Source organism: Electrona antarctica (genome assembly GCF_951216825.1).
Source record: "Electrona antarctica genome assembly, chromosome: 4".
In the NCBI taxonomy this organism is placed as follows: Eukaryota; Metazoa; Chordata; class Actinopteri; order Myctophiformes; family Myctophidae; genus Electrona; species Electrona antarctica.
Genome location: NC_136809.1, coordinates 43,488,919 through 43,503,918, shown reverse-complemented (window position 1 = coordinate 43,503,918; position 15,000 = coordinate 43,488,919). Strand labels below are relative to the sequence as shown.

General features: G+C 40.0%; 1 protein-coding gene and 1 pseudogene across 2 annotated transcripts in view; both read left to right on the top strand.

Annotated features, from left to right (window-relative positions):
- The window catches only part of LOC306921831 (cAMP-dependent protein kinase catalytic subunit alpha-like), an 18,567-nt pseudogene extending 12,276 nt beyond the window's left edge, over positions 1–6,291 (top strand). Inside the window, exons 7-11 of the transcript XR_013792511.1 lie at positions 2,533–2,628; positions 2,840–2,962; positions 4,760–4,819; positions 4,908–5,012; positions 5,212–6,291. The product of XR_013792511.1 is annotated as a cAMP-dependent protein kinase catalytic subunit alpha-like (transcript). The remainder of the gene's footprint in view (positions 1–2,532; positions 2,629–2,839; positions 2,963–4,759; positions 4,820–4,907; positions 5,013–5,211) is intronic.
- Positions 6,292–14,286: 7,995 nt separating this feature from the next.
- samd1b (sterile alpha motif domain containing 1b) overlaps positions 14,287–15,000 on the top strand; it is a gene marked incomplete at its 5' end in the record, with an annotated part of 17,154 nt that continues 16,440 nt past the window's right edge. The window contains one exon of the mRNA XM_079499155.1: positions 14,287–15,000. This exon is cut by the window's right edge and continues 570 nt beyond it. Within this exon, the coding sequence (XP_079355281.1) occupies positions 14,287–15,000 (714 nt within the window).

Genomic DNA, 15,000 nt, shown 5'->3' with positions numbered 1-15,000 from the left:
GCTATGCTTGATACTCTACCTCCACCTAGTGTCTGTCAAGATACACAAGAATGCTGTATTTGTCACCCCACATGCAACTTTGTAGAAATTGATCACTTTCAAACACAAATACCAAGTTTGGACCTAACATCAACGGTGAGAATAGTACTGAAATGCTTTACTTACTCTTAAATGTATCAATACTGCAATGTAGAAACACTGTAAAAGTCTGAAATTCTACAGTACATTTGCTCAATTAAAAGTACAAAAGCATTATCATCATAATGTACTTAAAGTACCAAAAGTAGAAAGTACTCATTATGCAGGATGTCCCATTTCACAAGATTTAAAATGTATACAATGTATACAAATATTTTCAAAATGGCCGAAATGTATATAGGACTGAAGTGGGTAATGTGTGTTTTGTAATTGTTGCGACCAGTTAACTATGAGAACTTGCGTTTTTGTCAAGTCATGTCACACTCAATTCTGTCACTCAATTTGTCATGTCATGTCATATATTGTGGCCAGGTCTCGTGACATCACTATGACATCATCAGGGATGATAGTATGTCATCAATATTAGTATATGGATATATGTCGGAACCACATTCCATATGTTGATCCTTCCCCATCCATCCTTCCTCTTCGATGTCTCCCTTTTGACTGATACCTGTCCATTTAAACTCTAGACGGGCCTGCCACAAAGTTATTTGTGCAGCCGCGCCCGGCAGCCGGCGAAAACTAGAGTTCTCAACAGGCCTGATAATTAAGGCCCGACCCTACCTGTGCCCTCATCAAACCCTGTACACTCAAGACACTGCCACCGCTGCCACCCTTAGATCTCCGTATACGGAGCTGACCTGTTCTGACATTCCATATGTTGATCTGATCTCATCAAACCCTGTACACTCAAGACACTGACCATATATGGTCAGTGAAGGGTGAGGTCGCTTCTCGCCCCCAGGCGTCTTACTGGTAATAATCAAAATCTACAAATGAACTAGTAACTAAAGCTTTCAAATAATCATAGTGGAGTATTACTCCACTATGATTATTTGAAAGCTTTAGTTACTAGTTCATTTGTAGATTTTGATTATCTTACACAATATTTGCCTTTGAGATGTAGTGGCGTAAAAGTACTGTCAATAATAAATACTCCAGTGAAGTAAAAAACAAATACCTCCAAATTGTACTTGAGTATAATACTTGAGAGAGAACATGTACTTAGTTACTTTACATCATTCGTTACATCTACTGTTGCTGGAATTAGATTCTGTAGCTACACGTACGCTTTTAGCATGGGTGCATATAATTTGCCTCATTAGTGCCGTAAGAGTTTTTGAAGGTTTAGTCCAAATCTAACGAGATTCTAAATAAGTTAAATGGATATTTCACATTCAAAAAACGTTTGGTAATTTCATCATCTACTCAGGCTTAGACGATAAAAGGACCAAATGTTTTTTTTAAAGTGAAATATCCCTTTAAGCTAATACTTCTGTGCTGTAACTACACCACTTAGCAACAGGAAATCATTCACAATACCTCCATATGTGATTTAATATACAAGCACCAAAGAAGAATGCTGCCAATTGCTCCTGCCTGGGTATAACTGCTTTACAGCTCCCTGATGCATACTTAGCACAGGCTCTGCTGGTCTCTAGTGGTGAAGAGTGGAAATAACATTTGCTGAAAGGTCTTTTTTTTCTTTCTCTTGTTCGGTTGCTTGGACATTGTCTCCCTCTCCTGTTATCTCTCTCTTTCTCATGTCATCTTTCTACCCTTCCGTCTCTTTCTCCCTGTCTGTGAATGCATAATTATGTATTTATGTCTCCACAAGGTTTTTCGACTATGCATGCACCTCTTGGTACCACAGCACCTCAAATGCCCTTAAAACAAGGCTCCAGACTTCCCAAAACAAACTGGTCAAGCTACTACTTGGCCTCACTCCCCAAAACCAACTCACCCCTGCCCATTTTGATAGGCTGGAATGGCTTAGGGTTGACAACAGAGTACAGCATCTTGCAATGGGTCTGCTCTACAAGATTCGCTACACCACCAAGATACCCATGTACCTGTCTAAATACTTCCTTAATGTTAAGTCCACACTCACAACACCAGAGTTCAACAAACCATGTGCAACCGTGATTCGTCTCAAACAAGGGATTAAATTAATTCCGCTCCTATGCCACTAAAATGTGGAACACCCTACAAACAGCCATTAAGTCATGTGAATCCCTTGACTCCTTCAAAAAAAGTCTGACCCCCCCATCCCTTTCTCTCCATACAGTTTTCCCCTTTTTTTACTTTCTTTATATGTTGATTTCCTGTTCTTTTTTAAAATATATATATAGAAGTGTATTTGTACGTCTTTAAATGTTCTGATGATTTGAAAATGGTGGACCCTGTTGTAAACAAGTGTGCTTAATCATGGTTCATCCACAAAGTAACAGTTTTTGTATTGACTTGTGCTTTCGTTTAAAATGTACCCATTCTGCATACTGTGAAATTAAAATGTCAATCAATCAAACCACATTCCTCTGTCTCTATTAGGTGACAGATTTTGGCTTTGCTAAGCATGTAAAAGGTCGGACCTGGACACTGTGCGGTACCCCAGAATATCTGGCCCCAGAGATTATTCTCAGCAAGGTGAGCCATCATCGAGAGGCATCTCTGGCCCCCTGACTGGTGAATTTCCACAGAGGGTGGCACTGGCTTTGCAGATCTTGACTGTTATTGTGTTACCCATTAGAAGTGATAAGAATATTACTTATTATTATTATTATTATTTCAAAAACAGGGGTGTCACAGTCTCATGAAGTATCCTTCCTGTCCTAACTCTCCTACCTAACTCTCCCAGGGATATAACAAAGCAGTAGACTGGTGGGCGTTAGGTGTGCTGATCTATGAGATGGCTGCAGGGTACCCGCCATTCTTTGCTGACCAGCCCATCCAGATATATGAGAAGATTGTATCAGGGAAGGTGAGCTTCACACTTTTTTATTGTGAGCTTCACAGTTCACTCTTATTGCTTCTGCAGGACATATTTCTGTCTCAGTTTGGTTGATTCATCTCAAGGGGTTATTCCCAATAAAGAGGCACGTTTAAAGTGGCATGTCAAAACACTCCAACTGGATTGCCACCCCGTTGCTCCCACAGAAAGGGACACTGATGCTTCTGAAGCGTATGGGTGAATGTGCCCTCATGCCAAATAGCCTACCCATTCATTTAGAAAGCAATGATGATTTGCCCTCTGGAATCTATGTGTTGCTCTGCCCCGAAATACAAGCCTGACTGCGGTCAAGTGAGCTCCGAACTACGAAGCCATGGTCTAGTCAGCTGCCATTTGGTTTTTGTTGCACGTGTACCAATCTGAGAACCCATTGTTTTGACCTCTGGGGGCACGACATTCCTACTAGCAACAACATCACATGTGCTGTTACCTTACCAGTACAAGTTCGGTATTCAAAATTGACTTGAGTAAAAATATTTTAATATTGGCATTAAAATGTAATTAAATGTAAAAGTACCCATTATGCAGTATAGGTTCCATTTCACAAGTTTTCAAATGTATAAATTGTATAAAATCCTTAGAAAATAGCAGCATCCTTAGAAAATAGCAGCTCACAATGCGCTGCTTTGCGACGCACTGTGAGCTTGTAAATCTGCTATTTTCAAATTAACAGTATAGTATAGGTCTGAAGTGTTTATTTTTTTTAATAATAATGAAAATCTAGTAACAAACATTTTGTAACTAGTAATCTAGTAACTAAAATGTTGTAACTAAAGATTTCAAAGAATTGTAGTGGAGTAAAAAGTATATTTGCCTCTGAGATGTAGTGAAGTAGAAGTAAAAGTATTTGATATTAGAAAGTAAAAATATGTCAAAATTGTACTTAAGTACAATACTTAAAATGTAGGCATTTAGCAGATGCTCTTAATCCAGAGCGATTTACAGTAAGCAAGAACAAAAAACATGGTAATACATCATATATACATAAAACTAGTCATCATGAATCATACGTAAGCTAAGAACCTACAGTAACAGTGGAATCTGGAATATCTATATAATGAAACGATGCATATATACTATATAGTGCTATGTCTACTACTACTTGAGTAATGAGTACATATACTTAGTTACTTTACACTACTGCATAGATTGCATAGCTCATAATACATTGTGATTGGTTTTAAGTCAAAGTGTATAAATTGCAGACCACCTGCCACGCCATGAGACAGAACTCACAGAAGCCAACCGCTCCAATATGCCATACTGTTAGACCTGACAGAATTATCAAGATATTATATAATTAACTTTGAATGCATGATCTTTTCACAGAGACATAGGCCCTCATTTATCAACACGGCGTACACCCAAATATGGGCGTACACGCAATTTTCAGCATTTACCATTCCAGCATGAACTTGAACTTGAACGTGCGCCCGGCGGGCAGAGAGGCGAGCGGGGGAAACCTTTTTATTGGCTTTCCATCATGTAGCTATTGTTTCCATATACGTTGTTTGGTCGCAGTTGCAAAAACGAGGGCGAGGCTTGATTTCATAGGGCGTGCTAGATTGATTTCAGCCGTCACATTTATCAACTAGGAATGAAATTAAGCAAGGATCAGCTGTTTGCGATCACTTCATAAATGCCGTGCCGACGTGAGCGTACTCCAAAACCGACGCTCGAATTTGAGGCATATTTTACACTCAGATTTAACCCTAATCTCTACATGATTACTTTCCAATGTTGTCCATCTGTACTCCCCTCACCCAGGTGCGCTTTCCATCTCACTTCAGCTCAGACCTTAAGGACATGCTGAGGAATCTGCTACAGGTCTGCAGCAGCCATTTTTTACCTCAGGTTTACCAGTTGTTTTATTTAAATTCCCCAGTCAAGTCAATTGTACTGTTGTCAATGGCAGGTGGATCTCACAAAGCGTTATGGCAACCTCAAGAATGGGGTCAGTGACATCAAGGGACACAAATTCTTTGCAACCACTGACTGGATTTCCATCTTCCAGAGAAAGGTGTCTAAGTTTATTTCTGTGCCTTTGGATGTGCATGTGTTTAACATCTCTCTGTGTATTCATATGTTTGTCTCCTTTTTTGACTGCTTGTACAGTATGCATGTGTACTGTATATACTGTGCACAAGCTTGCATGCAGTGTCTTTGATAGCCTAATGGTGCTTACTGCTTATTTAATAGTTGTATTTATTTGTGCATAGGTGGAGGCTCCATTTGTCCCCGAGTTTAAAGGACCAGGTGACACCAGCTACTTTGATGACTATGAGGAGGAGGAAGTCCGTGTCTCCTTCACAGAGAAATGTGGCAAGGAGTTCACTGAGTTCTAGAGCGTAAGGAGAGAAAGAAAGAGAGAGAGATAAAGGTGAGGGACAAAATGGAAAGAGTAAGAGGGCTAATCAGGTGGCATAGGGAGTTGGAGCACTGTCTCCTGTCCATTCAAAAGCACCAGCGACAGTAAAGAGAAGCAGAATAGAGAACCAGCAGTGTTGTCTTTTTTCATACATGCCTTTCTTTACTTTTTTTTGGTCCTATTTATGAATCACTTTGTGAAAAATATTATGAAGATGTATGCGTTCTGAGGATTCACTGTTCTCAGTCAGAATGTTCTCAGGCAATCGCTTCCTCATGTTGCCACCTCAAGCCTTGCCTACTCTATATTCCCTTACCCACCTGTTGCCATGGCACACACACACACACACACACACACACACACACACACACACACACACACACACACACACACACACACACACACACACACACACACACACACACACACACACACACACACACACACACACCATCTTAACATAAGAAAAAATAATAACAACTCATGAACTTTAAATTGGCCACCATTTGCACCTTGAGGTCTAATTGCTTTCCCATAGGTTTTGTGTTCATGTTTTCATTTTAACTTAACCTTTTTAAGCTTTTACATGTTGAAAGCCCTCCAGAATTATTTGCACAATTTTAAGTCAAAGGGCAGTTATAAGTGATACAAAATGGAAGGATTGAGCTAAATTACTCTTAAGCCTTAAGCTTAAGAGATAATTGTACATATATATACATATATCTTTGATAATCTTTTTCATTAAAAGGATTGTTATCTTTTGTTGAAGTATTAACTTGGTACCCGTTGTTGCGGAACAAGTTAAAGTCATGATTAATATTGCTCTTTGGTCATTTTGACTCATGTTCAGTATAAAGCTGCTTCCAATCCAAATAATCTATTGTTGTGATACTTGTGGAGTATATTCCTTTTAATATGCTCTTTCTTTACGTTGAATGGAGTTTGGTGATGTTCAGATAATGTTTTGGATCATTTTGCTATGGACTACATGAGTGTGCTGTTTCTGAAGCAGCAGCAATCCCCATAAAATGTTGCATTACTAACTGAGTTTAAATGTAACTGAGTATGTATATGAACACTCCACATTTTACTGTGTACTGGATGGATATTGTTTTACCACAATCTCTGCATTTTAACCCAATTGAGAACATTGCTAAAACGTTGCAGCTTGATTTACAGCGATTGATTGATTGATTGATTGATTGATTGATTGATTGACAACAAGCATATGTACAAATGTGATTTTGGATCACACAAAAATGGCTTATTTAAAAAATGTACTCTATCAAGATTCAATGCTATTAGCACTTAAGTCAGAAACACACCTTCACATACTGTAGGTGTTTATGGTTCAAACCCGGGATATGGAACCAGAACAGGAAATGGGTATGCCACCTTCTGGAAAACACCTGTACTACAGTTATTCATACTAGATTAGTATGCACTAGTATGCACATCCTACCTGCTTTACAGAGGCCTGCAAAGGAATATGATGCAAGTGTGATTGTTACTTGAAGTTGTCATATGTGGTGAAAATGATCAAATGACAGGGGTAAAATGCAGTCGCAATTACGTGCATTTCCCGTCAGTTAGTTGTTTATATATAATGAAGAAGTCTATACAGCTACTTTAATTATTAACAATTATATAGTATATATGGTCATGCCTCGTGACATCACGTGACATCATCATGATGACCCAGTTATGACCACCCTGTAATAAAAATCGTACTCCACAGCCGTGTCAGGGATCAACCAAATCGATAGTTTATTCTTATCTACTGCATTACATTTTAAAATATATTACAATTTATATGTACCTATATAGAAATGAATGGTGCTTCCGTAACAATGCCAAGGTTTGAGTATAGCACTCACTTTGGAAATATGATTGCAAAGCGCTATAGTATAAGACAAACATACAGGTATACCACATATATACATATGTTGTATTTCTCGTGCCATGAAAGCTATTGAAAAATGCAAGTCAAGTTATAGTTTGGAACTTAATTTACACTTGTCCTGGATGGGTAATCATGTATTTAGCATAATAGTATTTTGTTTCTCATATACCTATACACTGTATAGGTATGAGATTAAATGTACTATTATGCTTAATCATAATAATTTCAGTTTGAATGCTGTATAGTATACAGCATTCAAACTGAAATTATTTTAACATTTTATTTTAAAATGAAGCATTGCGACCACATACAGTAGGCTTCATACCGTATGAAGTGGGATGGGACGATATCTAGGGTGCCGGTTCGATTTATATTACGATTCTTAACCCTAGAACACTAAACTTAACTTTTGTCAAACCATCCACTAAACAGTGACGGGTGAAAGACGTTATTACTACTTATTATATAAAACAATATTCTTAAAAAAACATAATGGAGCTGGGAACTCCTTTGGTTCACGCATTCCTGGGACTGGATGTGGGAATGGTCCAGTAAAAAAAAAAAAAAAAAAGCTCATGGGTGTGTCTATTGTTTTTTTTAACGATATGTTTATTGTTTTGTTTTTTTACTATTTATTTTTTAGAACATTTTAAAACAATTATAAACTAGATAAAGTTCCCCTCGGGGCACAGGTCTCCACCAGGGCAGGTCAGGTTGTGGCCTCCTGGTGGTGCTATAATAGGCCAATGTGAAAAGGGTGCCATTTCTTCTTATGCCTTGGATGTCAATTGTATGATTTGAGGCATTTTGTTCCAAAAAATTGTTTTGCAAAAAAAATAATGTTTTTGATTTTGCCCACCCCTAATATGAACAGAAAACCAAATGGCACTATCAGGGAAATGTAGTCTAAGCATTTTCCATACTACTTTGTATAACCTGACCCGCAAATTGCCTACAGCAAATCTGCATCATATCCAGTGATTTTCTCATGCAAACGACCCTCCTCATCGCCTTGCAGTTCCTGTCCACACAGCTGCTATAGGCGGTCCATCAGGAACTCTAGAATCCAGTCGCACAGTGATGTGTTCAGGCTCATGTCCCAGAGGCGAGCATGGGATCTTCAGCAGGTTTGACTAGATGGACGGTGCACTGTGATTGGCCAGTCGCTGTGATTGACAGCCTAAACCTAACCCTAACCCCTGGTGCTAACCAGTGTGGAGCCAAACCATTTTACTCCAAGGAACAGCAATGTCCGTGTTAACCTATGTGACTATGTATGTGTGACTATGAGTAGCAGTAGTAGTGCGGCGGATAACCAAACCAATTGTGCATTTTATGACTAAAGCATGAAACTTTCAGGATATCATCTACACACCCCAAGGTTTGATTTCAGACGTGGAAACACTTTCTGACTGACCTCTGGTGACCTTGAGGGGTCATTGACCACAGAATTGCATTTTTGCACGTTTTGCTCCATTATTTTCCACTATAATAATTTATTATGTTTGTTAAATGGAAGTTTTGTTCTAATGAATGACAACTTAAACCCCAATAGTCTACAGAAATGGTGAATCATGACAACTTTTATGATATAAATGTTATGACATTGCTATAACATTAAAAACATCTAGGAGAGAGATAGTGCGGAGAGAGAGAGTATGGCGGTTAAGCTCATATATGGAAGGTATTGTCTTGTGCATGTTATGACTAAAGCATGACACTTTCTACAGTGTTTCTATATACCATGAAGTTTGTTTTTAGACGTGGAAACACTTCTGAATTTACATCTGGAAGTTGTCAGAGGCTGTACACATTTCGGGCTGTCAAACCATGTTGTAAACTGCCATAGGGCCCATGTTAAACCCAGAAATGTTGTTTCCTTTAAACTTTTATGTTTAAAATGTCATCTATAGGCTAGCAGATGAGACTAAGATTGTTTGCTAAAAGTTACAAGTTGGACAATTTGAGTAATTAGCATAATGAGCAAATCAATTGCTTAATGAGCAAATTAACTGGAAATGGCTATCATTTTGCTTCCAGTTAACTTTGAAAGGTGACTTAATAGTCAAAGTCTATGTTTGTGATATCCAGAAATTCATGTTATTATGGTGAAGTCATGCACCCTTTCTTCATTAGCATAATTGGCATAAATTATGTAAAACATAGGTACAAATTAGGAATTAGCTATACAGTATTATTGCTTTTAGTCAACATATCAAGGTTATTTTAGAGTCTACATCTATACTATGTTGATACATAAATTAATAATTTGCATAAGGTATATAATAATTCATCCCAAACCAGGAAATAGTAATATTTTAACTTAATAATATTTAGAAAGGTGCTTTTAGAGACTAAGTATAAAAAAGTAAATTGTATGGATCGATGTCCATTTATCGATTAATTTTGTCCACCTTCTCACCTGATCCCGTGCTCACCTAAGAAATCACTAAAGAGCTATTCCATTAAGTATATGCACACCACACTGAACCTCAAGCTCTAGGCCTATTTTATGACATGTCTAATACAGTGGAGTGACGGGGCAGTAGTGGCTCATGAGGTAGATTGGACGTTTTGGAATCTGAAAGCACGGCATGATGCACACTCTGATGTCATTCATTGACTGCGTTGGAACAGTGATGAACATGTCTGTGATAAAAGCAGTTATCGAGTGTTATCAGATGCTTGTGCTTGTCCTCCTTCCTGTTAGGATGTGAATGTGTGACTGTCTCCTTACTCTCCTACCCTGTGAGAAAGTAGGCCTACCATGTCTAGTCTCTCAATACAGTTCCTGTTGGAACTTCTACAACCCATTCACAAGAAGGATGGCCATAGCTGAATGGGCCACATGGGAAACAGACGGTCCCAGGTTCAATTCCAGGCCCCGGCAATGTGTCGAGGTATACATATGAAAGACCCTTAATCCCCAACTACCCCCTGACCTCAAAGGTCTGACGGCCTTGAGCATCAATAACCTAATTGAAGCAGAAAACAGAATTTTCCAAGATGATTATATTAAGGTCTAATACACAAAGATGAAGACAAAGACGATGCAGAGGCTGAAGGGAATGAGGAGAGAGATGATGAAGATAGTGGAAAAAGACCATTGAGTGTGAGGTTGTGGTTCTAAGTGAACTCACTAGTGCTCATTATGGTACAATTTTTGTCCACTCAGTCTGTGTCTCAGAGTAGGGTTGTGGACAGTTCAGAGACTTGCCTACCGGTGACATTGTCGGTAGGCAGGTTTGTTCATTTCGAACATTTAAATGTTTTAATTTGATTTTGTATTAATGTGAGAACAATGACTTCTATAATAGATAACTTTCCAAAAATATAAAGTCTTCAGTTTATATTAGCTTGGATTCTCCATCGATGTCACTGGTAGCAAGTGTTATGACAGAAATGGTACCATATTATCTCCCAACATCTCCTTAAACTCCTGCCACCTGGTAGGAGGTTTAAGAGTATCCAACAGTTACTTCCCCCAAAACATATGAACCCTGAACGCTCGCCATATACTGCCCCCAAAACCAGAATCATGAGATAAATAGGGCATACAGTAGCAGTGGCAGCCATTTTCGGGTTCCATCGTTCCAGACCCCATTGTTTTTTCAGCTCGAGATTTCTACGAATATTTATATAAAAAATGAATAAGCCTATAGAATCAAGCCATCCAGGACCCTACTGAATCATGACGTTAAAACATTTGATTCTGTGATTTCTTTTTAAATATTTAATTATATAATATACAATAGCCTTTGTTTTGAGGTTTTTTCATTTGTTTTTCACAGAATTTATGGTCATAAATTACCAGGATCCTAGATGGCTTGATTACATAGGCTTAGAATAATTGATATAAATATTGTTTGGAAATCTCTATATGTGAAAAAATGAATGGGGTCTGGATGGATGGAACCAGAAAATGGCCACCACTGCTATGCCCTATAGCACCTTTGAATATACTGTAACGATTTTGGATATAAAAACCAAACAAACTCATCAATCAAGTCTTTCTGTAATTGTTTCTTCCCTAACTTCATTAAAAAAATAAAGACCAATACAATAATGTTAAAATAACGACAACTATCTCTTCTGTGGTTCTTGTCATTTTTTACTCTTCGCTGCCACAAGCTCCTGTGCAGCTTTCTCGGCTTTGACCATCTCCACCAATTCCTTATACATCTTCATACAGTCCTTTTTGTAGCTGTGTGAAGAGCTGCATCTTTATTTTATTGCGCTAGCACTGTAGAAAGTGTCATTCTTTAGTCGTAAAATGCACAATACCTTCCATATATGAGCTTAACCGCTCCCCTAGATGTTTTTAATGTTATAACAATGTCATAACCTTTATATCATAGACATGATTCACCATGTATGTAGACTATTGGGGTTTCATTAGAACAAAACTTCCATTTAACAAACATAATAAATTATTATAGTGAAAAATAATGGAGCAAAACGTGCAAAAATGCAATTCTGAGGTCAATGACCCCTCAAGGTCACCAGAGGTCAGTCAGAAAGTGTTTCCACGTCTGAAATCAAACCTTGGGGTGTGTAGATGATATCCTGAAAGTTTCATACTTTAGTCAGAAAATGCACAATACCTTCCATATATGAGCTTAACTGCCGCACTATAGGGGCAAAAGTGGCGCTGTTGTGCCAGAAACAGAGAGATAATGCTGCACTGTTGCCTGCTAATGAGAGACAGAGAGAGAGAGAGAGAGTGGTGGGGGGGGGGGGGGAGGTCAGGGGGAGAGGGGAGTTGCACCACTCAGTTCACACGGGTGTGATTTTTAATGTTTTATCCCACAATTTTGTAACCCATTTTTTCACCCAGTGTCAATTATCTAATGTAATCATGGGCGCTACACTCCCTCTGCCAACCTGGGGGGGGGGGGGGGGGGGGGGGCAGCGGACTGACCTCATGCTTCCTTCTATGCATGAGGAGTCCAAGCTGCTTCTTTTCACCTGACAGGGGAGAGTTTCCCCGGCCGGACATAGCGCGTGGAAGGAACACGTTATTCCGACCAGTTCCTTTCCCCTCCATCAGGCGCCCTGCAAGCCAAACCATGTCAGAGGGTCTAGCTGAGGGGTCAAACCTGGCAGAGAAGGTGTTGAAGTCATCTGGAAAGGTGGGTGTTGTGTGTTGGGTTTGCTGTGTGCTCCAGCTCCTGCCATAGGTGCCTCGGGTTGATGTTGATGAGCTGCATTGAGCTTGTAGATCTGCAATTTTCGAAACTGATATAATCTCAATATAATATTCCCTATCGCCAATGCAGCTCTCAATGCATTCCACCTCTCATTCACCAATTTATTTTATTCTTTAGTGAATAATACCCACTAAATTCTCATCACACAACAGTCAATTTGATTATGGATGGAGAGAAGTCAAATCACTGCTATTGCTCAGAGAGATGGAATAGTTTAAAGCCTCAAAGGATGTCAGATGTTTTCAAAATCAAGTTATGCAAGATTGAAAGAACTAAATAGTTACAGGACTGAGGACTCTACAAGAACTCTTGTAGAGTCCTGTAACTGTTTAGTTGTAGAGTCTACTAAGAACTTGCCCAACAGTTTTGCAATTTCATGTTGTAGGCTATTAGTAGCCTATTAGTATTAGTATTGCACTGTTTTAATAAATACACATAAACTACATGTATTTCAAGGAGAACACATAACATCATGCTGTGTCTACTCCAGTGTTGCAGTGATAGCCTACACACTTCCTCAGTTGAGTTCCTCTTGATGCAGGCACAAATTAGCACAATGATGGTACACGTGTTGTACTTTCAAGTTTTTAGGGAAATTACGGTAGATCAGTCAGTGTAAAGTAAACACAGCTGTTAGTTACCCTCCCCTCTCGGCACTGCGAAGGGAAGCTATTGGACATTCTCAAGAAAACACGGCCGTCTATATATAGCTATAGGCTAATGTATGTAATAAATACAAATTTGTAATATTTAGCAATATGAGCATCATTCTAATAAAGTTTTACTTGTAACAATTATACAACCGGTTGTAGCCTATATGTAGGGCAGGGCAGGCTATGTTTGTTTATGAATTATGCAATTGAGAGTAGGCTAGGCCACCGTATGATATGACTGACCATCAACATCAAATTAGCTTTCTTTCTTGTAGAAAACTCCGTAAATCCATCACTGACGGCCGGGCGGCTATGCGACACGGGGCTGTCTGTTGGGTATCCGGAGAACTCGCCAGTTTACCCACTCGCCGCGATTTAGATGATAGTTGTTTAGAGGTTAACACTAGAGAAAGCAGGAATGCTAAAAGTTTAAACACCAAAGTACCGAAACAATGTAATTCATTAGTAAACATATCCTGAAATGGTAGGCCTACTTATCATTGGTATTCACATACTCACCTTTTTTATTATTATCTAGCTGACCATTTAATTGCACAAAATAATTTGATCACTTTGGGAAATGGAAATTAACTATAACATCTGTGAGTTTGACATACTACACTGATGAAGACAGCATGTTAGCATAACGATGAAGATATTGATGAAGAATTTTCGCCGCGGCGACTTGGTAAACTGGGGCTAGACATCTGTTGACCAGGCAGGCACCCTGGCTAAATCAAAATCACAATATTTCTCACTCACGTTGATACGTAGCTCTAGATTTGCGCTCGCTTCGTAGGCTACTTGTTTGGACTTTAGGGCGGCTACTGTTTTAAACTATTATGATTTTATAAACGATACTTGGCTGCAAACAAAGAGCAGGGCCGATGCGCAAAAACGGGCCAATTCCACCTTAAATGCCGTTTGCGTCTACGGAGACCCGGGCGCCATCTTCGGTCCACCTTAAGCGCACAATGTGGCCAACGAAGTGAACGAACGAACGCAAGCGTACAAACCAACCCAGGCTTCCGTTCTCATTCTTCAGCCGGTAGGGGCTTCACTGACTCTGGCTCTGAGCTCTCACTAAGACAGCGTCACTTCTGAAACAACAAAAAAGACGCACTCGGCCAAACCCATCCGTATACCAACACACACAGAAGATGTCCGAACCCAAGTACCGGGAGTGGATCCTTGAGACAATCGATTCTCTTCGCTCCAGAAAAGCCCGTCCGGACCTCGAGAGGATTTGTCGAATGGTCCGAAGACGACACGGGTCGGACCCGGACCGAACCAGGACAGAGCTGGAGAAACTGATCCAAGATCAGACTGTGCTCAAAGTTAGCTACAAGGGATCGATTTCGTATCGAAACGCGGCGAAGGTGCAGCGAAAAAGCAGAAAGAAAAGCGACTTTACTACGGCCGCTGGTAACAGCAGCAGCAGCAGCGGCAGCAGCGCGGTGGAGGCAGCGGCGAGGGAGCGGACCAAACACAACAATTTGAACAACAACGGCGACAACAGTGCGCACAGCTTCACTGACCAGGAGGGGGGAGAGGAGGACTCGGAGGAGCCCAGCCCGGACCCCCGGCCACAAACACCAGCCAGCATCAGCGCGGGGAAAAAACAATCCTCCTCTTCCAGTTCCAGTCCGTGCAGCGGATCGAGCGGAAACATTGTTCTCAGTAGTAGTGGCGCAACAGCGGGCTGCGCTGCTTTCGGGAGGAGCGGCTGTGGGGAGGAGAAAGCAAGTGCATGTTGCAGAGACAAGGGATTAGGACAGCAGCATGACTGTGACTGTCCTTCCCCCGGCCGTGGTGGAGGTGCTGCTCGTAGAACAGGCGCGCACCGCGACAGCGTTGACACCGACGAAAAAACA